The sequence below is a fragment of the Plectropomus leopardus genome, chromosome 17 (genome assembly GCF_008729295.1).
Source record: "Plectropomus leopardus isolate mb chromosome 17, YSFRI_Pleo_2.0, whole genome shotgun sequence".
Taxonomy (NCBI): Eukaryota; Metazoa; Chordata; class Actinopteri; order Perciformes; family Serranidae; genus Plectropomus; species Plectropomus leopardus.
Window position 1 is genome coordinate 13,308,716 of NC_056479.1, and position 25,125 is coordinate 13,333,840.

At 37.1% G+C, this 25,125-nt stretch overlaps 2 protein-coding genes across 5 annotated transcripts; one reads left to right on the top strand and one right to left on the bottom strand.

The window, feature by feature from the left end:
* Positions 1–354: 354 nt before the first annotated feature.
* Positions 355–13,971, top strand: LOC121956990 (UNC93-like protein MFSD11). The gene is given in 15 exon segments (XM_042505449.1): positions 355–853; positions 1,683–1,738; positions 1,839–1,946; positions 2,036–2,115; positions 3,655–3,751; positions 7,512–7,570; positions 7,754–7,898; positions 9,026–9,075; positions 10,905–10,970; positions 11,059–11,079; positions 11,082–11,183; positions 11,273–11,346; positions 11,348–11,448; positions 11,537–11,672; positions 12,679–13,971. Coding segments are annotated over 15 exon segments (1,338 nt in total). The 5' UTR covers positions 355–763; the 3' UTR covers positions 12,832–13,971.
* A 3,434-nt stretch (positions 13,972–17,405) lies between these two features.
* Positions 17,406–24,923, bottom strand: kdm8 (lysine (K)-specific demethylase 8). 4 transcript variants are annotated; one of them, XM_042505270.1, is made up of 9 exons: positions 24,827–24,923; positions 22,808–22,945; positions 22,213–22,691; positions 21,006–21,187; positions 20,117–20,249; positions 19,941–19,991; positions 18,155–18,304; positions 17,957–18,049; positions 17,407–17,872 (listed from the first exon to the last, which is right to left on the bottom strand). In XM_042505270.1, exons 3-9 carry the CDS (start codon positions 22,666–22,668, stop codon positions 17,708–17,710), a joined length of 1,230 nt encoding a protein of 409 aa, XP_042361204.1. In that variant the 5' UTR covers positions 22,669–22,691; positions 22,808–22,945; positions 24,827–24,923; the 3' UTR covers positions 17,407–17,707. The 4 variants fall into 4 exon arrangements, with proteins under 4 accessions (XP_042361207.1, XP_042361204.1, XP_042361205.1 ...); XM_042505273.1 differs by lacking the exon at positions 19,941–19,991 and having other exon boundaries at positions 17,406–17,872; XM_042505271.1 differs by lacking the exon at positions 22,808–22,945.
* Between the last annotated feature and the right edge of the window lie 202 nt (positions 24,924–25,125).

Genomic DNA, 25,125 nt, shown 5'->3' on the forward strand with positions numbered 1-25,125 from the left:
AGGCAAACAGTTTCTTCGATATTTTAAAAGTAAATCAGCTTATCAGATTTTACAGTATAGAAACGCCTCTGGGTACACCTGACTTGTGACTTGTCTTTGCTGCCGCTCATTTTTATAAGATAAATATTATTGATGTTTGTTAATTAAATGCCCCCCTTGACCTCCTGTCATTTCGCAAAAATTGCCCCCTGGGAAACAAGTTGAGTTTCCCTCCACTAAAAGCTCACAAGCCTTCATTATCTCAGGGGATTTTCATGGGAGAATATTCCTCCTGGTTACCTCTGGAAGGCAGCAAAAGCTAAATGAGTGTAAATGACAGCAAATTACGCAAGAAGAAGAAGAAGAGGCAGGAGCGACTGAGGGAAAAACATGACGGAGCAGTCAAAGAACAAGGAAGACCGCAAAAACTTGCTTGTAATTAAAGTCACAAGTTGTCATGCGTACTTAGCATGATAGAAGGGAAGTGCCCTCATAACAGAGCCACAGTGTTACTGTCCGCACACTCTCCGTTAGTCCTCTGTCCCTATTCCTGCTGTTTGCGCATTAAACTGTAACTAAACAGTTAGGACGGTCAGCTTTAGTGGCGCGACTTTGTTCAAATGGATTTGTCCGAATAGTTTATAAATCCGCGTGGGAGTCTTTTCTAAAATTATAGTCCAAATGAGTCGATAGGAAAACAAACATTACCGGCGGCAATAAGTTAAAAATGTATTGTTAGGACGAGTAAAAAAACAACATCAACAAAAAAACAAAACAAAACACCATGGCAGACATAAGGACCTTCAACGTTGTGATTTTGGGACTGGGTTTTTTGTTTATTTTCACCGCCTTCACCACCTGTGGGAACATTGAAGTAAGTTCAGCTCAATTACTTAGTTTTTACAAATATAAACCGCTTTGTACAGCCCACTGTGGTCCTATTCCACATTTGTTTGTCTTTTTTTTAAAAATTTCGGACAGCCTGCAGATACTGCACTAATTTGTTTAGGCTATTTATTATTTATTTATTTATTTGAATGTATAAAACAGATTTCCTGTCACCATGTGGAAGTTATTTCAAACTGTAAGATAAATCATGCTGCTACTAACTTCTGTCACTGTTATGTGCAAAGGAAATATAAAACACTGGGCCTATATTATTATGTTTTTAATGTTCATTTTTTTGCATTTGCATACTTTATCCCAAACAATTCCCAAGAACACAAGATGAAGTTTCTATGAAAGAATACTGAAAAAGTACATTACTTGGCTATGTGATCCATAAAATCCGAAAAACCGAAAGACCAGCTAAAATACACCCTGGCATTGGCATATAGATGATGTTGTACAACATTCCTGCAACAGTACTTTGAAATAGCCTAAAGACACCAAAGAGTGCAACTTAAAAGTCTGAATGAAAAAGTCTACAAACATTTTAAAGACAACCACTACACCCGAGCACGCAGTATATTGTGATAAGTAGGGGGCTTATATGTGAATGTACATTAATAAATAAATTAGAAATCCAGCTGCAGATATCTAATTTAGGAAACAGGCCAATCAGGGTTGTATGTCAGGCGCACCTCGTGTTCCTAATTTTCTTCAATGGTCTGTGAAATAAAATCAAACTGAATGAGTGACTTGAGGACATACTTATGACTCTTTTTGTCTGGTCTAACCCAGTGGTTTCATTTTATTCTCAGCAAACTGTGGTGAAAAGCCTGCAGAATGATACTTTCTCTGGGAGTGGGTACCACAGGTAGGTCATGCATCCTGACATCCTCAACTCAGGATGAAGTCAACATGTTCATCTTAATAAACAAAGTGGAATAATACTTGTATTTGTCTCTGTTTTACAGTCTTGGAATCATCTATGGGGTCTTTTCATTCTCCAATTTACTTGCACCAACAGTCGTTGCAGTAATTGGACCAAAAATGACTATGTTCTTGAGTGGCATACTTTATAGGTAAACATTGCCATGGTAATTACATAGAGGATGGTAACAAAGATGATGAAACATGTTGCTCATTGCTGTTCTACACGCTTTCTGTTTAGTGGGTACATTGCTGTGTTTATCTTCCCTTCAACATGGTCCTTTTACTTGACCTCTGTACTGATCGGCATCGGAGCAGCCAGTAAGTTCCTCTACCAGATATAAAATTATTTGTATTGGGATACTATTGGGGCTGCACCTGATGATTATGTTCTTTGTCGGTTAATCTCATTATTACTTTTCAGAGTTATTGATTAGTTGTTTGGGAAGTAAAATGTGAGAAAATTGCAAGTGTCTTGTTTTGCCACAACCCAAAGATATTCAGATGATTGTCAGAGTGGTGAAGAGACGAAAAAAAATATTCACAGTTAAGAAGCTGATATCAGAGAACTTTGACTTTGATTTCTTTGTCTCCATTACACCTTTTGTACACACATTTTGTGTTCTTTATATTCTACTATATCTTTTATCATATATTATATATATATTATTCTGTTTAAAGTTACTTGTTTTATTCTTTCTCTATGTTAATTGTTTTGCGCCAAAACAGTCAAGTCCTTGTTTGTACTTGGCAATAAAGCCCGATTCTGGAAGAAAAAAAAAAAAACTCAAACGGATTAATCGATTATTAAATTAGTAGATTAACTATATAGTTGACAACTAATCTATTGATTGTTCCAGCTCTAGTTACAATAATGTTGAAGCTACTACTGTTTTGAAAATGTTAGCTAAGATGGTGATTTGTAAAGTTTAAAAAAGAAAAACTGGAGCAAATTATAGTCATCTAAGACAGCTTTATTTTAATTTTGGAACTGTGTTTCTGATTATTATTTATTACTGGTTAATATTTTCTTGATAAATCATTTTGTGTATAAATTGCCAGAAAATATTTAGAAAGCTTATTATTGTAATTGCCTAGAGCTATAGGTGATATCTACAACTGTCACGTTAACTCCAAACCCTGAAGACAACTAGATATGAAAAAGAAAAGCATCAAAATGTCACATTGTAGAAGCTGAAAGTGGGAAATGTTTGGCATTTTTGCTTGGAAAATTTTGAAAGCAATTAGTTAGTCGTTAAAACATGAATTTACTAATCATTTCAGCTCGAGCATACAGTTTGTTTTTTTTAAATCAGAATACACTGTTTTACTTTTTAAAAATTTGGCACACAATAAATCACATCCCATTTACAAGAAAATCACACATAAAAACTGGTAACTTGGTTCCCGTTGGTTCTTGCAGTCCATTCAAGCTCAGTTTTTGTGTTAAAATCCAAATAGTGTTTAATCATGCATACAGGGATTATCATGACTGGGATGTGCTGATGTGTATAAACAATAGATCCTAAATTAGGCCTTAAATGGGTTAGGAGTCGTCTCTGTAAATAGTGCGCAGCACTTTGAGCTTGTTCAAAGATGTCAAAGAAAACACAGAGAGTGTAGCCCTTTACAGAGCCTTTACTAGAAAAATGAAGAAAAACGATTTGAGGCTGTTTTTTTAATGTGGCTTCAAATCATTGCAGTGTGATGAATTTTCATCTTGTCCCAGGGCTACTGTGCGGTTCGACGCATTACTTAGCAACACAGAAAGATAATTTTTCACTTTGTGTGGGCAATTAATTGACTGGTTAATTCCCCCCAACCCCCCTCAAATGACCTCTTTTCCTCATTTTTCTACAGTGCTCTGGACCGCTCAAGGACACTTTCTGGTGGAGAACTCGGAGGCTTCCACCATCAACAGGAACACAGGGATGTTCTGGGCTCTACTACAGTGCAGGTAGACATACTGACACACTGAAGTCTTTCAAGCCATTCAGTGGTAGAAAGATGCAAACCTGTGCCATTACCTCTACACATTACTTAATTTAAAACTCCAGTGTGTAGGATTTAGAGGGATATATTGGCAATAATATAATATAATATAATATACACTGATTGCGTGACATGTAGGAGAATAAATATGTTGGCAGTATTCCAAGGATGGATTTGTAAATTAAGTTATACCAATGCAAAAGTCTACATATGGATAATGATTACCAGTTGACCAGGGAGTATAAAGTGCAATAGTGAGTGAGGGGTTCACAGCAAGTTATGGATCTTAGTGCTCTGTGATAGACAGTGTCCAACATCTGAAGAGAGCTGGCAGAGGCATCCCTGTAAACAATGTCACCATAATCAAGAAGAGGTTAAGTAGCAGCAACAAACTGTTTCCTGGCGTTAAATAAAAAACACGATTTGTTCCTAAAGAAGTACCCTATTTTTAATTTCAGTTTATTTAAATTTGGCAACAAATGTCTGTTAAGACAGTTAGGTGTCTCAGATTTCTTTGATACAGGAATGGATTTGACAATTACAGTGTATAATCACCCAAAATTAAGAACTGTTGTGTTTCTGTTCTTAAGAAAAACTGATATCACAGGGAGCAAGTTCTTGTTCATGTTGCACCGCCACGTTTTTACAGTCACCTACAACGGGTTAAGCAAAGACTGTTTTTAGACAAGACCACTTGCGTTTTTTTAGCAGCCACCATAGTTAGCCCCTTTTTCGGGATGAGCAGTGTTGGAAAAACACAGATGTTTTTTTAAGGTGAAACCGCTTTATTCAGTGTTTTTAATAGTTTTAATCAACGGGTAAGAGACCTTTGTGGATAATTTTTGGTCCAGATAACAACATCCTGAATGTCTTGATTTTAGGTTATCAGGGAAAACAGGTGAGCACACTTGAGCAGAGCTCGCAGCCCATTAGAGAAACACTGTTTTGTGACGTGAAACTGCTTTATTCAGTGTTTTTACTGGTTTTAATCACTGGGTGTGTTCGTTTTGGAGAGAAAGTGACATCTAGAGATAAATTCAGCTCCCAGTGAAAACCTCCTGAACAGTGGAGAATTTCTAAATGCAAGAAGTTTCAGCTGATGCAATCCTCACCACGAGACGCCACTAAATCTCCTTTATCTTACACATTGCTCCTTTAAACCACATTGCATTTTAATACTTGGATTATTCTCTGAAAAGTAGCTACTATATCCTTGAGTTCATTAAATATTCATTTTTATTTGAGAGTCTAAAAATCCTCCTTCTAATTTGTTTCCTAAACCAACCCGAGGTTGCTATTAAAGTGGCCTGCATTATATTATCTCTCCTCATTGCATTCAGTGCTTAAAACACATCACCATGTCTGTTTGTTTGATGCAGCTATTCCAGTTGATCAAAGATATAGTTACACTCCAGCAGCCAAAATACTGTCAGGTCTGTATTTTTAGCCTGACAGGATATTACTGTATGCTTTATTTTAGAATATATTTAATAAATCATGTTACAATTTGTCATATCTGTCAGAGTCATTAGTTTTTTTTATGCAAAAAAATAAAATAAATAAAAACAGCCTGTTAAAACAGAGTTCTGCAGGTGAGAGTTTTGGCCTTTTCATCTCTTGTATTCATCCCACTGCTCCTGCACGCTAGCTTGGACAACTAATTTGTATTTGTTAAAATATGCAAATTGAATTAGTATAATAATTACATTGGCTGTCACCTGCTCCAAAGCTCACAATAGGGCAATGCTAATCTGACTCTGCAGTGGTGATCCCTGCCACAGTAAACTTATGAATCAGTTCTTCACAGCCTGCAGACACACACACACACACACACACACACACACACACACACACACACACACACACACGTACACACACGTACACACAGAATGCAGTTACTGTTATCTTTTATGAATAACCCCTGTTATCCCTCGCTGAGGCTTTGGGACGGACTAATTGCTCATCTACATTTTTCAGTTTAGGTGATATGTAATTAAAGACGGAAATAGATCACAGCATTTTATAGGACTGCCCTGTTCACCATGGAAGGCAAATACACAGCCTAAAATAAAAATGAAAGAAGCATCCTCAAAGGCAGAAATGCAGATTATTGTTTTTAGAAAGTCAGTGTTTGATCCAAAAAAAAAAAGTCCAGTCCTTCTTGCTTGCTTTTCTGTCTGCCAGACCTGATTTATCAGGTGACATTTGAGATAGCAGTGTAATGCCAGTGATTAAAAAAAAAATAATAACACTGATTGTCCTAATGGAATCATTTTAATTAAAAAGTCAACATTTTAAGCTGTGAAAGCTGCAGAGTCCTACACCAGAGATTTGATTGACATAAAACTTGCTGCACAATTTGCTCTGATTATGACAAACTTTTGAGAGAAGATTTATCTTGTCCCTGATTTGTCCAAATGGTGAGTGCATCATTTGTGGGGAACAAAATGTACTTTGTACTTTGTATCTTTGTCCTCAAGTTTTAAGGTAGCAGCTCGTCTGGACTTTCAATCATATTAGAAAATCTGCATTGTTAAAGGCATACTTTACTGATTTTATATATATATATTTTTTATCATAACAATGTGGGTAATATGTGTAAAGGAACTATGTAAACTTCCCTCCATCTCACCAGCACCCAGATCTCCCTGTTCATCTCACCTCAAATCTTGTTATTTGGCAGATTTTTGCGGGCTCTTGGGCTGTTGCTCAAACTATAGATTGCACTTCCACATTTTCGTAGACACAGAGTAAAGAACTGAATTGAGAGAGTGTTGCCCCCCCCCCCCCCCCCCCCCCCCCCTCAAAAGCTGACCAAACTCTGACCAAATGGTAAAACTAGGCAGTGCTGATTAAAATATAAACAAAGATTATGTTACAATATTGCCTATTTCTCACCTAAAATGTCCCCAGAAACATATTTCAGTACATTGTTTGGCTGTTATACTAGAATTTGTGAACAGGAAGTGGGTCCCATACTGCCTTCTGAATTGAAAAAACGGAGGCTGAAAATACTGAGATCAAATGGTAAATCTAAGCAGCTTTCATTAAATATGAACCAAGATTCTGTCTCTGCGTCGCCTATTTCTTGTTAAAATGTCTTGAAAGACACATTTCGGTGCACCGTATGACTGCTATGAGAGAATTTGTGAACAGGAAGTACACACCATACTGTTTCCTGTTTTGTAAAAACAGACGCCGAAAATACTGAGATCAAACGGTAAAACTAAGCACTGACGATCAAATATCGACCCAGATTCTGTTCTTGCGTTGCCTATTTCTCACCCTAAATTTTTTCAGAAACATATTTAAACTCACCATTTAACTGTAATTCAAGGTCATTTGTGTCCACCCGACCACCTTATTGTTTGCTGTGTCAAAACTGTGGCGCAGTGCATTCTGGTAGTTGTAGGTTGTTTTCCTCTTGAGCAAAAGTGAATGCCAAAGTCCTTTTTCTCTGTTTTCGCTGGTCGTGTAGCACCAATTTCAAAAGCATTTGTGTCTTCCTGCTGCATTGACTATTGACTGCCTGGTTTAATGAAAAGAACATCGTTCCAGCAGTAAAATACTTCTTTAAAGTTCTCAAATTAATTGGAAATCTGACTATCAGCAATTTCATGACATGGAGCACATTCTGTCTGCTGATGAAGATCATGTAATATGATATGATATGATTGACCTCTGTCATTAACTCACTTGATTTTCCCATTTTATCTTTTTTACAGCATGGTGTTTGGCAATCTTTACATTTATTTTGACTGGAATGGAAAAACAGAGATATCAGGTAAGGTTAAACCTGAATGAGTACTGTTGTGACTATAATAGCAAAATGCAGCATGATGATGAAAGCAGAATACCAAGAGGATTATATGAGCTACTGGTTATTCTGAATATGCTCCTAGCTTAATGTTGTTAATATATCTTGTGTGTTTTAATTAAGCGGTTTATTTTAATCTTCCTCTTTCAGACAGCAGCAGGAAAAACATTTTTCTGTCCCTGTTGGTCACCTCCGTAGTCGGCACACTCAGCTTTCTGGTGTTGAGAAAGAGTCATCATGAAGAGGAGATGCTCTCTGAAGAGGAAGGGCAGTCGCTGCTCTCAACTCGTATGATGTAAATGAATATCCTTTAGATAATTACACCTTTTTCACTGCAGTCAAAATCACTCAGAATGTATAAAAATGTCTGAACCACTGCCGGAAAAGGACAAAGAGGGTACGAACCTCAAGTGATGAATAAAAAGTGAATGGTAGGCTGTAATTTATACAACATATACAGATATAGTGGAGTAAATATGTTGAAATTAGTTATCCATTTATAAGCTATAAAGTAAACCACCTAAAACATATTTTTCCTCAAATTACCCACATTGAATTTTTGCAAGGGTTTTCCAAGATGACTTAGCACTACAGTTCTGCAGGGGCTGTAAATCACTCTTCTCCTTCACAAAAATGACCGACCGTTTTTCTACAGATCATTGCAATTTTGACGTCAAGCCTAATCATCGCACTTTATACAAGTAGAGTGCAATCAGGCAGATTTGGGGCAGCTGGGATGGAGAGTTTCTCTTTGAGAGTGACTCGGTTAAAGACCCCAAATTCTCCAGGCACAGCCCTTAACATTATTTCAGCTTTTATGGCTTGAATCTGGACAAAGTTTAACTCAAAATCACTAGATAGACAAAAATATGAAAAACATAGCTGGCATCAAAGACAGGTGTAAGTCACAGAAAAAGAACATGCCCAAAACAAGCCCAGATGTGAGGGTATGTGTAGTTTGTATATGTTAAGACTGAGAAAATCAGCTTTGAGAAAAACACGATGAGACTGAAATTAGTAGAAATTTAGTTAGTGTGCTAATTTTAAACAAAATGTGTTCTCTATGTCTGTCTGTGTCTGTCTTGCGGCAGCAGTTTGTGTTTAGAAGCTGTTATGATTATCTCCAGCTATTTGATCCTTGCTTATTGGCGGAGTTTGAGTGTGTGCATGATTCCAACAGCAAAACAAAGAATCCTATAGGGAGCCATCATTTATTGAGAAAAACACTTTTTTTTTGTAGTGTGTTGGAATTTTCAGAAATCCTCGTGATGTTCATGCAGCCAAAGTGTCTTTGATTTGTAAATCAGTTTCACCTGTTTGTCACTTGGAGGAAGTTTTATCATCATTTGTGTGTGCTATTTATTTCTCCTTATTCATTTCAACTTTGTCAGAGCTAAAATTCATTTACTGTATGTTGTTTAGGTATAAGCACAGAGCAAACACTGCCATGCAGGATGCCAAATCGGATTTCAGTAAGTTTTATTATTTAATTATGTATATACCTAGTGTGTATATATATATATACTCAACACACCTAATGTTGTAACAAGATTAACAGAGTGTGCCCCAAATCCATACTACATACTCATATTAAGCAGGAAGAATGTATCATCCTGGAAAAATGACAAATTGAAGTTTACTCCTACCAAACAGTACACATAGTAAACCAAATCGATTTTTTACTGTGCTGTTGATACACACTATCCTCCCATGATGCAATACACAGAGGACACTGAGGAGCTGCTTACAGGGAAAAAATGTGAATTGTGTGGAAACTGTGGGTACTCTAGACTTGGAGACAACACCAGAAAGGTCCTGGTAAACTAAAACTTCGTTTCAAATAACAGATAACAGAGAATTTTTATATCTATCTGTATTTTTGATTGTATTGTCTCCTTTTAGTATAAAATGGGAAGTATGACGATTTTCTTAAATAGGCTACTACCTGCTGAAATGATAAACTATGACAGTTAGTTTTTTATACATAAACAACTACTGTTTAGAAGAGCATGTAGTATGGATTTGAGACAGTATGGATGAGTAAACATTTCACTGGATAAATGAAGACTTTTACCTGCAGGTGACACTAAACAAAAAGTTTAAGATCACCAAAGTCAGTAGGATTCTTCCTTGGGGGACCATGAATGTCTTTTGCCTTATATGAGCAATAAATGCCAACTCGTTGCACTCCGTTTCGTTATGTGTGGCGATACTGACAAGACAAAGACTAAGGACAGCCTCAATAGTAGCATCTATCTAGCCTATAGCAGACTGTTGTTATTACTCCTTACTGGTTCCGGCATGGCTTGAAGACAGCTTGATAACAGCATTAGTCCAGTCTGTGGTGCTGATTGGCTAATCAAGTCTCCCAGTGGCGTTCATTGGAAGCTTTTTAGTTTGACTGAGAAAGTGCTGTTTCCTTGCACAATGCCAGGTGAGTCATTAAATTCAGACTTTGTGGAATCAGGTCTGGACCCAGGCAAGAATGTTTGTATAAAGACTATTGTTGAGATACAGTATTTCAGCTGCGAGCATGGCTAAAACTGTAAATGCAATAGATGTTATACTCTTTTTACTTTACTGTGTAAATCTTTATAATCTGAGATTTTTCATATTCAATATAAATGATAGGAAATGCACTATAAGACATAACAGAAATATTATTTTCTTTTTGTGCTCCCAATAACCTTTAGTCCTCCACACTCTCTCTTTTGGTCTGAAACTAGCAGGCAGTTGTGTTTTTCTTCAAGTGAAAATTCCTTTCATATGGATATAAAAATCTCTTAGCATTACAAGAGAGTATGCAGTAACTACCTGTTTCAGATTATATCGTTTTTGTCAACAGGAAACTGTGCTGCACTTGCACCTGCCTTCGGTGCAGCCTGAAGTTGTTTGGATGATGAGATTACTCTTTGTCTTTGGTGTATCTTGTGTGCATGTAGACTTGTGTACACCTGCCTCAAAGGTATCAGGGTTTATCGAAGATGCACACTGATTCATGTCAAGAGAGGGCATCCAGGCATATATAAACAAAACTAGTGGGATTTCTTCTGTTTAAAATCTGAACCGCCTGGGTGAAATTCTCTGTTGGGTGTTCCTCCACCTGCATTTATATTTAGATGTGGCTTTTTGGCTCGTTGAGACAGAATATTTTGCCGTCTTTTATCGACATTGAACTTGAATTGTTTGGGGCAATGTCTGCATTTTTTTTAAATTAGAAAAGGTATTAAAAAGGTATTTAAGTTTTATGAATATATTTATTTGCAATTCAAATCCCTACATTGTGTGTCCTCCTGTATAGAAACCATCCTGCAACTCCTTAAGACTAAAACTATACTGCTTCTGAGTCCCTGCATGGCGTACAGTGGTAAGTCACATGGAGAATGTATTAATATAATACGTATCTAAACGTCCAGAGAAGGCTCGCAGCTACAGTGTTCCCTCCTTTTCTGCAGGCCTGGAGCTATCTTTCTACAGTGAGTGTATGGGACATGTATTGGAGCAACTACACACTTTGGAGAAGCAGCTAAAGGCTTGATTGGGATCTCTGGGATTGTGGTAGGCATAGGAGAAATTGTGGGTAAGTTAATATTCCTCCGTTGTATCTCGTTCAGGTGTTTTGAAGTCACTGGAGGCCACTGGATTTATAAATATGTTGTTTCTCATCAGGTGGAGGCTTATTTGGATTGTTGTTTAAGAACAATCGCTTCAGACGGACGTCTGTGGTGTTTTTGGGAATGGTTTGTCCATTTCGTTGCTGTCTATTTGATCTTTCTCAACATGCCTGATGATGCCCCTGTCGTCTTTAATACCACCACCCAAAGTAAACCGTATCTAACTCCAAGGTAGGTAATTATTCTTACAATTTAACAGTACAGAAGAGTGAACATGTCACAGTCCTGTTTTTTTAATAATCTATTTTTTCTCTCTTAGTATATCCATTGCCCTGCTGTGCAGCTTCTTACTTGGACTTGGTGACAGTTGTTTCAACACACAGCTCTACAGCATATTAGGCTGTGTTTATGCTGAACAAAGCACGCCTGCCTTTGCCATCTTTAAATTCATCCAGGTAATCCCGAGTTGCCAATTCCCAGGCATTGTTAGCAGAGCCGAGCAAAGCCGGGTTAAAATGTTTTCTTGTCAAGTATGAAATGAATTCACCTGCAGGCCTATTAAAAAGGAAAGGAACAAGACCCACATGCGCCTCTTAATCTTCCCTTTGTCTTTGCTGCAAAATTGGTCTCTAAAACAAGAAATAAGCCCTAGAAATTGTGGTATTTTAAGTTCAACTCAAATTAAATTGCATTTTTTTTCTGTTAAAGCATACATATTTGCTCTGAAAATCCCTTGCCCCTGAGTTCTCTTAGATAATTAGAAACCAATAGGGAGAAAATTTATATTTTATATTTTTTGGCCCTGTAGTTCTGCTTTTATTTGACAGAAAAATGATCAGTCTCGATGCATGAAAACCTTATTTCAGTAAAGCCGATTGAATGTTTTATAAACCAGAAACTTATTTTTTAATATATATAAATATATATACATACACACACATATATACATATACATATAATGTATAATATGTGTGTGTGTGTGTGTGTATATAAATATATATATATATAATATATATATATATATATATAACCTACTACCTATTTGTTAAAAAAAAACAACATATTGATACTATTTTTGACTACAAAGAGGGATGACTAAATGTGATTTCAGTTGCTTTAAAATATTAAACTATTACTACTATTATATACTATTTATATACTATACTATTAAAACTATTTTGAACATAACAGTAATTTACATGTATGTACTATGTAATATGTAAGAAAAAAGAGTTGTTAAATAACAATAAGCATGTGGCTACATGGGTCTAATAAAAGAAGTTGCCATTTGTTGATAGTTCTTTTCTTCTTATGCATAAATCAAATGAACTGTACGAAACAAAGTTCCGTCATGAAACTTGTCCACTAACCTATGAACTTTTAAATCGACGACCGTGGCTTTTATCAGCTGAACTGTTGCTAGCAGATTTGATCTATTAAAAATCTCTTATCCTCTGTCAGTCTGTTTTTGCAGCGGTGGCATTCTTCTACAGCGGTTACCTCCTGTTGAAGTGGCAGCTCCTGCTGATGGTCATCCTGGGCTTCACTGGAACGCTGTGCTTCTTCGTGGTGGAGAGGATGCAGAACATCTCTGTGGATTTACAAGAATATTAGAAAGGAGACTTGATTGTTTTGAGAGAGAATCTATGACCACCTGAGAAAAAAAAAAAAAACAATCCTGTATCTATTATTTTACGAGGGTTTATTTTAAAGGGGAACACCACCTAGATTAATAATTCCAATATTTCATTTACATGGCCTTGGCAAGTTGAGCTAGTCTCTCTCAAAGCCAGAAACCAGAGAAAAAGTCTCAACCTTGTGATGTTGTAGGGTATAAGGTCTGGAGCTGCTCCATAGACAATGGATGGGAGCCTGATTTTGTGGACCCACATAATGTTTTTCTTTTTTTTTTTCAAATATCTGAATGAGTTTCTTTGTAGTGTTCCAACTCTGAAACATAAAACATACCCATATACTCAGAGCATTCTCCTGGGTGCTTGCAGTGTCATCTAAAAAACCCTGTGACATCACAAATTGATTTTTTACCACTCTCGTTTTTGGATTCAGGATAGAGTTGTTTGTGTAAGGCTACTTATGTTTTTGGACTGTCCTAGACTATGGTAATAACATTAATTTTGAAATAGGTGAAGTTTCCCTTTAAGATCTATTTTTCTTGAAAATGCACTGAAGGTCATATGCATTTGGATAACATTGACACTCAAAATAGTTTCAATTGTATCCACTACTGAAGTCCAGTTGCCTTAAGAAAAGATTTGAATAGCATAATATGGTTATAGATTAGCCTGGATTGTACCTTGAACACGTTCTGTTCTTATTCAAACTAAACAGTATCAATGTTAATTATTAATATAATTTCTTCACTGCACTGCTGCACTGTTGGTATGACTGTAACATATAAAGAAAAATAACCACTCACCTTATCTCATGCTTATTTGCATTGCTTCCAGCTCAGGTTTGTTATTAAAGACTGTGTCATGTTGTTGAAAATATTTTATGTATCTAAAACTGTTACTCTTGAAGCTGTTTATAGTTTGTCATCATGATTGACAGTTTGATAAACATAAATGAGAGAAAATAATGCAACATTTTTTCCTGCCATGTTTCAGAAAAACCTTAACTAATTGATTCCTGACAATCAATCTTAATCTTTTTTTTTTGTAAATTTTGCATGTTGTTAGTGTTTTACCCCAGATTTTGTGAATCCGTTATGAATAAAGTTTTATGCTTTTTGCATTTTCGGTGATTTAATTGAATCTGTATTATGTAGTATTTGGTATTAAACACATAGTTCCAAAGTAGAACATAGTCAAGGCAACTGAAAACAACTGTTTTCAGTTGCCTTGTTTTGATCTGTAAATTAATATTAATGCAGAGAAATATTTACATATAGGTTTTGTTTACTGATAAAGTTGCCTCGACAAATTGGGGGCCCACACTTGAATGTTTCACCACTGAACTAAGTTGCAAAACAATTTAAATTTTCATTCAGAAGGGAAACACCTGAAACCGTTCCATTTTACTTCAACCTGTGTTTCGGATTTAAGTGGTTTGGGGGTTTACCCACCACAACATAGTTAATGTACATCCAGTTTATTGTACCACAAAACAAGATAAATCTACTGCTTTTAATCCTGATTTGCCAGATTTATTTGAAAATCCATGAGGCCATTAATCAAAAGACGAGCAGGAGGAGAGGTGGAAGAGGAAGGGTTATAGGCGCAGAGGTCCCACATTACTTCACTGGTAATTGAGTATTGATTACATTACACTGAGAGTAAGCAGTTTTGTGTGATCTTAAGTCAATTGTGCCACAAACTTGACAACAACGAAGCACTGATGGGCTAAGTGAAGAACACAGAGTTTACTCTCAGAATTAAACTCTGGCAGGGTTCATATTATTAGTTTAGGGAGACGGCCTCTGAAGGAAGGTAACTAGTTTTGGATAAGCCTATTACCTGAACAAGGGCATGTTAAACGCATCAGCTATTAAGTAATCCGCAATGTTTCTCAGTTGAAAATCATAACAAGCACTGTCATAGGAGCTGCTGTGATAAGTAAATCTATAATTAAAATGCATTTATGAGCACATATTTATCATATTTACAAACACTTAGAGAAAACAGTGATTCCATTTTCAATCACAAAGCAACTCCTAGTCAAGTTAGACAATTTAAAGCAATACCTTGCTCCACCAAATGATCATTGGCATATCAGTTATTCATTCCATGTTATGTTGAATGCGTAAAGAAAACTCTTTAATTTGCATGCCTCCACAATGAATAAAAATGTTTAAAAAACGGATAAAATTGTTGATGAATTTAAGTCACAGGGAGGCCACATTTATCAAAAGCAAAACCATATCAAAATCTCAGTTTACAAACTTTCATGCAACCTGTGCAATATGATCCAAGTCTCATTTATTAAGTGATATGCTCAGTACTGAACCAAATGCTCAGATGAAACAAGTTTCTATTGTGGATGATGTCATTTTATGAGTACAAGAGAATCGTCTGCATAAAATGTGTCAATATCCATCATCACAATGAAGGAAAATACTCATTTCGGTAACTGTGCTCAGTCTCTTACACTTAAGATCAAAAGTTGTCTAAAGCAAAGCTCTAGGACTGTTCTGAAAATAGTTCTTTAATAATAAATGAAGCAACTTATAATCAACCAATATCAATTTCAGGCTTAAAACAACAAGTTCCGCTTAGGTCAAACCCACTCCAGGTTTACTTACTTGAATTTTAACCCTGCACCCTTGATTATGGATGCAGATACAGATTATTTTGTTTGAACAGGTACAGATAATGGCGTACTTGCTCACCCCCACTCAATACTTCCCAAACATGCATTTTCGCAAAAACGTAAAACAATTCCACACATACAGTCTCAGGCAGGGACAAGTAGTGCACTTTTGCTGTCTATGCAGAAGTGTTTTAATTATGTTGTGGAAACACTTACAGTATGACAGTATTTGAAAGTCACTATGTATGACAATAGTAATTGTATGAATGTATGATCCATCTAAGCTCATAGTTTAGGTACTTCCAAAATCCTTCACTGTCTGCATGCAGGCATTTGAGGAGGCTCCAAAGTGTCCAAAGGTTAAAATACTGTAAAATCAAGACCTTGTAGATTTTCAGACTCAGTGCCAGACACAGCTGTACGATGTGTGACATACACTTTATCAGGCTGAATCATTAGTCTGTTATTCTAAGTTTCTGGTACCATGAGTTTCTCGGATCTCATTTGTGTTGTCAATAAACCTATTCATGTAAAATCCACTGTGGCTCATTAAGTTTATTTTATTATTCATCAAAATGAAGACTGACCGAAGAGTGACCATATGTTTGGGAAGTACTGGAAGCACTGAACATACCACTGGATAAACGAGACTTGGATTATACAGCAGGGGTTGTGTGAGAATTTGTAAACGGATGTTCAATATAGTTTTGCTTTAGTTAAGTGCGGCACTCCTTTAGTTATATTCATCAAGAATGTTCGCCCTTTTTGGATTCATCATTCACCACAGAGGCTTGCGAGAAGAACACTCATCATCCCGATCTCACACACACATAAACTCGTAATCACAGTATTTGCTGGACCTGTTTTTGCCATTTCCTGCATAGTTTGAGCCTGTGTCGTACTTCTTTTTTTTTTTTTTTTATAGTTTATCTGTTTTGTGTTATTGTTTTCTCAATAGTTTTTATTTTGTTGTTTGTCTGTCGTTTTTGTCTATTTATATGTTGCTGCGCTCATCTTTACATAGTCTGTTATTACACAATATAAAATACAAAAAAAAATCCTGAATTCAAAGGAAACATGAGAAAAGTAAATGATACACAAATTATCATATGGGTGGTTAAGTATTCCTTTAAACCTAATTTATGTTTTACATTTGTAGCAAACTGCATGCTTGTTTTAGTCACATTATCATAGTTTGTACTTTCTTTGTTCATACTCAAAATTCTCCTTTTTTTTCAAAATCAGAAAAAAAATGTTATTTGATTACATTTTCTTGGATTATTATGTTCCCAAACATCTCTTCACATTTCTTCTCACAAGTATTCTGCCTTGCATAGCCTTGATTTCCCAGAACACTGCTTGAGCTGCGAATTTGGTCGAAAAGCAGATCAAATGTGTACATCAGTGCTGATGTAGTTAATTGTGTCACATCCTCACATACTTCATGGTTCTAATTAGAGGGTTCGATTGAAATGGACCTACGGGATACATGACTGGGGCTTGTCAGACGTCTGAAATGTGAGATGAAGTGCTGCTGTCTTTGTAGTCAGGTGTTGTGTTTTTGGAGCTCGACAAGATTTGTACTGTCAGCGTACTTAACCAGTGAGACAGTTTTAATTTCAAAGTCTGTCTGTTCCCAGGGGATTAATTCATTTCATTTATTAATTTTCATCTGTGACCTGCTTGATTGCCTCCGACTGTCAGTTTAACCAGAGAACCATGTTTATTACCACAACGTTGTACCTGTAGCTCACTCGGTTATTAAATTTGAAGACTTGCCTCATTTCCATGAATTATGGAAATCACACATCTGAGGATAGTTGTAGGAATAAGGTTGAGAACACAATTAAATATGCCAATTTGAAAAGAGAAACATATCCTATCAAATTAGATGACTAACAACCCTCCATAATTATATGCAGGATGAAATGAGCACAAACAGTTTTAACTGCTCATTTGCTTTGTTTTTTTTTCTAGCATAGCTTTGCACACAATAGATGTTGTTGCAATAATCAGCAGCACAATTAAACTAATCATTCAGCAGTGTGTGTTCATTGTTCATGGATCAAGGGTTTGTGTGATCAGCGTTTGTCCTAAGATTTATGAGAATTAGCCTTGGGTTAGTTAAAAACTCCAAGCTGATTTCCTTACGCAGAATCAGAAAACCAAGCTAAGCTTAAATTTTACTCTACAAAAATAACTCTTTATTATGGATCTGCAGTCATGACCACCAGAAGCTGACAGAGAAGCTGAGCTCTAAGGAACGGACATAATGCCAGTGTCGAACAGGTATGAACAGCAAGTCTCCCGGCTGCAACACACATTCCAGATAGGGAGCCTTGGCAAACTCCGGGAAGCGCTCTGTGTCTGGATTCTCCACCTCCACCTGTGTGGAAGGAGTCAGAAATTGGAAATGCTGCATATATTTGCAGGCTCCACATGTACTATCTCTGAGGACTGTCAATCGTACCTGACTGGTATTGTGAAGGAGTTGTGATTGATGAGGGTACAGCTTGTCTGTGTCCTCGGGGGAATATAGGCGAATGTATTTGCTTCCCACAACCTGATGTATATACAGGGGGAAAAATCCCACGAGGTAAACAAACTGCGATCATGTGACAGGTCTTTGACACTAACTAGATTCATAAAATAGCCTTGATATCGTCACCTGAGCCAGGAAGTTCTGCTGAGGGTCTTGGTGAAGAGGAGACACTGTACCTCTGGGCCCAAACCATGCGTTCACAGTAATGTCATCTTCATCTCCTTCGCCCAGGCAGCAATAATCAGGAAGGCGGATGTCTTCCTTCAGTTCTGGTATCTAAGGTAACATCAAACAAACAAAATCACATCAGGTGGGTATTTACAGGACTACTTCACCTCCCAGACAAGCATTTGTATTGTTATTACTCATCCATGTAACACTGAATCCAGGAAGAGAACTTTGAAAACTTTTTTAAAATTATTTAGTTTTATTTTTTGCATGGCTTCACAGTGAATAAAGAATCCTAAAATGGACAAAATTCTTATAGGGGTCATGGGGGTCCATACTTAACAACAGAAAAACTCCATAAAAAAAATCTGTTCACAAACACACACAACTCATGCAGTATGATCCAACACTCAGGTATCCATCTGCAGTATACTCCGTACTTTCCAAACACATGCATTTTCACTAAAACCTTACTGTTTAAAAACACCTCTGCATACACGCTATTCCTGTTGTTCCTGAGACTGTGCTAAATTATACTACATCGAATTTTTCAAAGTCAGACTAACACATCTAGATAATGTGATTAGAAGTCGATTTGCCCTGTCATGTAAACACCTTCGTCGGACTGTAACTGGATTAGGCACATTGTGCGTGCTTCTAGTTGCCAGACTCCCGCGGTGGGTAGGGATATGGACTTTTCGTTATATATGAGAGGGGAATGGGTGCTGCAAAATGGGTCAGGCACTGAGAAGGAACTTGTGTTTTTAATTGTGGCTTAGGTGAGGCACAAACAACTTAAAAAGGCACTTTAAAAACTTTAAAAGGTACCCCAGCCTGGGGCTGCCAGGCTGTCATGGATGAGAGTGGATGACAGACTGGCATGCAGCCTGATCCAGTCCATAAGAAATATCTGTGCCTTAAGAAAACCTACACACCCATATTCACAGCTAACACACACTTCTGATAGACAGCATCGTGACACCAGACATGCCTGCACGGGAAGCTTCCCATTACCATAACCTAAGACCGATGCTTTAAAGAAAACTGTAATGTACAGAGCTCTGTCAGCCTGGAATAAACTACCACGATACTTTACCCAGGTTACCAGTAGGGTAAGGTTTAAAAAGAAAATAAGTATAGCAATTATTAAACAAAGAAATCAGTTGCAATTGCATATATTACTATGTGCCTAGTTTATGGGCTTTACTGGTTTACTTTGAAGATGTGCTAATGTGGTGACACTATTAATGCAAGATAGCTGCTGCTGTCTCTTGCTTTTGTTTTATTTAATTTTGTTGATGTTATAAATTATTTATGATGTAATGATTTAATGTCTTGTCTTATTTTTGCATTTTGTGTGGGAAAAAAAATCAGTTTCTAGATACATAATATTTAACATACGTCTAGGAGATTACAGGTGATTCCTGAGGGATGAGGATGCAATCTGAAACATCTGAGTTCGGCCTCATTCTGATCTATCAATCAGCCCAAAATACCCAGCTCTTAGCCTGACAAGGTGCCCTTTTCATAAAGTCTAATCAAGACAATTTATTGACCTGTATGGTAAAATTGGGACTAGAAAGTCAATACTGTTCAAAGCAACGTGGTGTGAGGTTTACAGCTGGAAATGAGGAGAATTCAATTCTTCATGGAGCCAAAAAATAAAGCTGAATAATCAATTGGAAAGCTGACAAAATTAATAATCATTTCCATAATCATGCAGTCAGAAAAGATGATACAATACCTGATCAAAAAGCTGGTGTTGAGCAAGATAGCCCAAACCTTTTGCTCCGTCCTGGGTGATTTTGGTCCGCGGAGCAAATTAAAACCAAAATACTGCATTAGAAATCACGTATAGATTTTTCTTTGCTCATGTTAATGATGCAGCACGGCAGCAAAACTTGATGAGGATGCACTTACTTTATTAAAAATGTATCGATCAATGAATTCATTGACCGTAAGCAGTGTCTGTGACCATTCCTCATCCGTGTACCTGGATCCCACTTCAACAGGAACAGTACGACAGCCAGCAACAGACCTCAAGTACTCTATGCTTTGCGGGAGGGAGAAAATGAATGAATTAAACAGTACTGTAATACAACAGCACACAATGGTCATTCGGGATTCTAGCAATGCTCAAAAACATGTCATGTGTGCACTTCTGGATGTCCTCCTCCACCACCAGAGCTGATGCCAGGAGCCGTATGTCAGATGTCAGAGTGAATAGTCAGCTGTCAGGAGTCGGCAAAGAGAGGGAGGACAGTGAAGGATAATCTTAAAAAGGAGAGGCAGTTCTATCAGACTCTGGTGTCAGACATTAGAGTCAGGAATTGGGAGTGTTGTGACAGGTAAACCAACCCAAATTCAGTTTATGTTCTTCACACATTTTAGGGCAATTAAGACTGACATGATACATCATAGTACCAGGTCACCAACTGATTGCGCGCTACATGTCAGTGGTGCTTCGGTGCCAGAGTGCTGCAGGTTTTCTGTCCTCTCAGCTCTGTAAAGTGCACTCAGCTAGCATCACAAGTGTAAATCAGTCTGATAACAATGTAGTGTTTAACCATGATGGACCAACAGGTGTATATGCTATTACTAATAATGTGGGTGGTATTCTAAATGAAAATGTACATATTTAAACTAATCTATAATTTTCTGTCAAACCTTTAATAGAGAGTTAGGCCGAATGAGTTCAACATTATGAAAATGGCTTCATAACTGGGAAAATGACTAACAGTGATGTCATCTACACACAAAAAATGGCACTCTTAAATTGAACAAGAACACACACTAAAACAAAACAAACCTCCAGGGGTGTTCGTTGAGGGCGGGCCAGTGCTCAATGACTCCCTCTAAAATCACTGGTTTGAGGGGGAGCAGGTAGTTTGTGTTGAAGCTCTCCAGTGAAGGACACTTTATCCTGGGAACTGACAACTCTTCTTTGATTGCAGGAACTTTTTGATTGCGTGGGCACTCGATCTTTATCCTCTGTTAATGATGCCAAAGCAACAAGGGTTAGTCAAGTCTTTATTTCAGTTCTAAAATAAAGAACTTGAAGGGAAAAAACAACAACAAAAACATCACTGAAGTAATTTTGTAAGCTTAAGGGCCATAGATTTTTCAGCTTTTTAAGGTTTGGCGTATTTTCTTTGTCTTATAATATCATTCAGTTTTAGACTGTAAAAAAGACTGCAAAACAAGGATCTTCATGGTGATTTCTCGTTACACTTAACTGACCAATTAATTGATTAACTAGGAAAATAACTGGCAAATTAAAGAAGCTGTTGGCTGCAGTCCCATTCTGGAGTGGAAATAGACATAATTATGTAAGGTAATTGAATATATTTGATAAGTCTGGGTGAATAACAATGTAATCCAGAAAATCCTGCCAACTTTGCTCTAAACTCTCCATCTCGAGTTTGATGGCATCTAAACAAAGTGATCTGACATTTGAGCGTTTGTTGCACTTGATCTTCAGTGACATTTAATGTAGTGCCAGAAAATGAAGGGCGACAAAGGAAATACTTCCCTTAAACTTCCGAAAAGCTTATTCTAAAATGTCCTGATCGGTTACTGATTGTCACAAGCTTTAAAGCACTGAGAATCAAGGTTGTGGCTGTGCCACATAAAACCGCTTCTCTAAAGCTTAGGGAAGCACGACCTAACTATGTCATTCTCCGTGGCTAAGACAACTCAGCCTTAAGTTAGTGGTCACCTAAATGAAACCAGCAGAAAACATTTATTTAATGACAATCACTTATGAGTTCCTTCCTTTTTGTTTTTTTAATTAGATAGATAAGAAAATACTTTAGCTTTTGGTAAAATTTAGGCCTTTTGAATTCTAGAAAAACAATATTTTAAAGTTGTATTAAACTAAAATCTTACAGAAACATCAAAGCATTATCCCCGTTTCAAGACTTTTGATGGTGCTTCTGATGTACCTAATAACTTGCAAAAAACTAAAGTGACAACATCACATAAAATAATGCGTGTTTTAAATAAAGACCACTAACCTTGACTTGGGCATGTTCACTTTCTTCTTCTTCTTTAGAGGATTTCCTGACTTCATCCTGCAGAATCCGAACAATGACCTGAAGTATGTTATCCATGATGGCTGCACCCATGAGCAAACCCATGTCACAAGTCCTCACCGCCTGCAGGACCTCATCTGCTGAAGCATCTTTATGACACAGAGCCGCCACTTTGAAGAGGCATCCATACGAATAAACACGTCTCCATTCTTTGTCCACATGGCGCCATGTTCCTGTGTTGAGTTTCTCCCATGAATAGTCCAAAATGATCTGAGCATTAAGCATTCTGCTGGTGCTTGTAGTGTCGCTGTACAGCTGCCGCGTGGACCGTTTCAGCATTTCCACCACACTTGACTCCACTTTGTCGCTGAACTGCAGTGGAAACTGTTCCTCATTATGCGGCAGAACAGCAGAGATCTTTGACCACAGCGTGGCCATTGATGAGAGGGTCTTTATTTATTCTGTGTGGACAGACAGTGGAGGTGAGTTAGGGCAGCACTTGTTCAGACTGAATCCTTAATGATGATGCACAGCTTTATTTACATGTTCACTGTTTGGAAGTTACTTAAAAACTCACTGGAGGCAAAGGTTGTCAGTTAATCACTTGCTCTGAGCTCAGGTGGTCATGGGTCCACAATTAGCTAAAACTGCCCGACATCATTTCACACATACACGAGGGGGACACTTGCTTTTTCTGTCACTGAGAGCTTCTGTGCTGCAATGAAACAGATGTACACACCTAATTTCAAAACTGGCAACCACAAAACACAGGTGAGGACATCATGAGCCAGAATTGCGAGTATGACACATGCACGGTGATGCCGCTCTGTCACATGGTATCTGTAACCGCCAATTCTGTCTACATGCAACTCCATCCATGTTTGGATGCTCTGTGAAGCTGGAAATGAAGCCAAAGTACAAGGCAGCCAACTCTGAGCACCTGATCCATTTGAGTATAGAATGAAGCCTTGTGAACTTTGAGGCAGGCCGAGCAGTATCCAAATGAATGGTTGCATTTAATATGCCGCATGCCTGAGGTAATCACCAATGACAGGACAGTTATGACCAAGCAGAGCCCTCAAACAGGAGTCACACCAGTCTGCACAGTCACATCAGCTGAAACAACTGTGCAACGTTTGACTTCATGCACATTTTGCAAATATAAAACAAGAAGAAATTCCAATTATTCAGGGGAATTACAGTCCTACTGTCAAATATTATTATGGAAGTCATTAAGGGTGATGGGCAGAGTGATCCGTCACTGAAAGTTCACCTTTAGTTCAACTGTGGGAGGAAATAACTAAGACATTGGACTCTAGTGTCATTTTTACAAAACATCATTTTTAGAATGGATAGTGTATCCACTCTGTTCATTATGTTTAGTCTTCAATCTCAGTTAAAAAAAAGAATAAAGAGATGCTCTTAAGGACCTGATGTCAGCTTTGTTGTTGCAAGGCTGAATCACATAAAGTCCATCTTCACTTTTGCACACTTATTTCCACATTTTTTCTTTTTTATTGCTCCTTTTAATCTTTTAGGCATTTTGTTTGTTTGTTTGTTTGTACTCTGTACATATGTTATTATTATTTTTTATTTTATTCTATTTAATTTTATTCTATGTTAAGTGCCTATATATACATATGCATGATTTTGCCCTTCACTCCACTCAAAAATGACCTTTTGTATATCAGGTTTAGTCAAGCTGTGTAACCTTGAATTTGTGAAAAAAACTTTTTTTTTCTTGCATGCTTCCAAAGTAAACGGCAAATAACTTGATTTACTAACGACCAACTTCAAAAACAGCACAATTGCAACTTCATCAAAACATCTATTTAAAACTCAGCTCATGCAGTGTAATCCAAGCCTCATTTATTCAGTCGTATGCTCAGTACTTCTTGCTTTTTTGCTTAAAAACCTTCCTATTTATTCTATCCTGTCCTAGAACATATATAAATAGGACCTATTCTATTTATGTATTTATGATATGGTCCCCAGTCAATCAAAAAATCAATACAGTTCTATTCTTCGCTTTCTGTGGAGGCATGTGAGGAAAGTTTTCTTCATAAATTACAGATAATGACTAACTGACTAACAAATGGTCATTTTGTGTATTTAGTATCCCTTCAAACACCTGGAATGGGAAGATTTGGCTAAATGCATTAAGTTTGATCCTGCTTTCCTTGGCAAATACAAAAAAAAAAAAAAAAAAAAAATAGTCATGGCTAAATATAAACCATTAAATTCTTTATGTTTATGCAAAACTATGTCATTTCTTCTCACGTTTTCTTTTTCTGACGTCTCATGGACAGACTGCTGGTAAAGCGTCTCAGAAGTAGTCGGAAATGACAACAACCACAGCTCCAATGTAACGTTATTGTGCAACCTGAGGAACATGTTAAATGTGGCATTTAGAGCCAGCAGTTGGAAACGAAGCAAAATTTGCTGAAGTTAAATAAAGTAACAGGTGCAAACACGTGTTAATTTGCAAGGTACCTTTAGACAAATTCAAAACCAGAGAGCATGTGCAGGAAAACCGAAGCATTATTTTAAAAGTGCCAGCTAAAGCTCAGTCGAATACGGTAAATGGTTTATCTACCTGATATCACGAAATTTACACCGTTAATCCAATATTATCTCTGAATCAAGAGACTTAATTCAGCAACAAAAATTGCCTCCACGAAAACAGCTTTAATGCCGGTGTGACAACAAAAACACACCGGATTGGAACGCCGATAGCACAGAACATTAGTTCCGCGCTACGTTCAAGTTGTCCAAAACAGGAATAAAAAGCTTCTCACATGCTGCAAAAATGCGTGAGCTCAGAGTTATTACCTTTTGAGCAATTATAAGCATGCCGACGTTTTTTTTTAAATTTTTATTTACTTTTGTGGCATA

Bases quoted from the DNA above. Each gene is read 5' to 3' on its own strand.
- kdm8 (XM_042505271.1), bottom strand. From the start codon at position 22,668: ATGGCCACGCTGTGGTCAAAGATCTCTGCTGTTCTGCCGCATAATGAG. The intron at 20,250-21,005 runs GTTTGTTTTGTT...CCTCCCGCAAAG, and splicing joins CTCAACGAACACCCCTGGAG to CATAGAGTACTTGAGGTCTG. The intron at 18,305-19,940 runs GTATTGTATCAT...ATGTTACCTTAG, and splicing joins AACACCAGCTTTTTGATCAG to ATACCAGAACTGAAGGAAGA.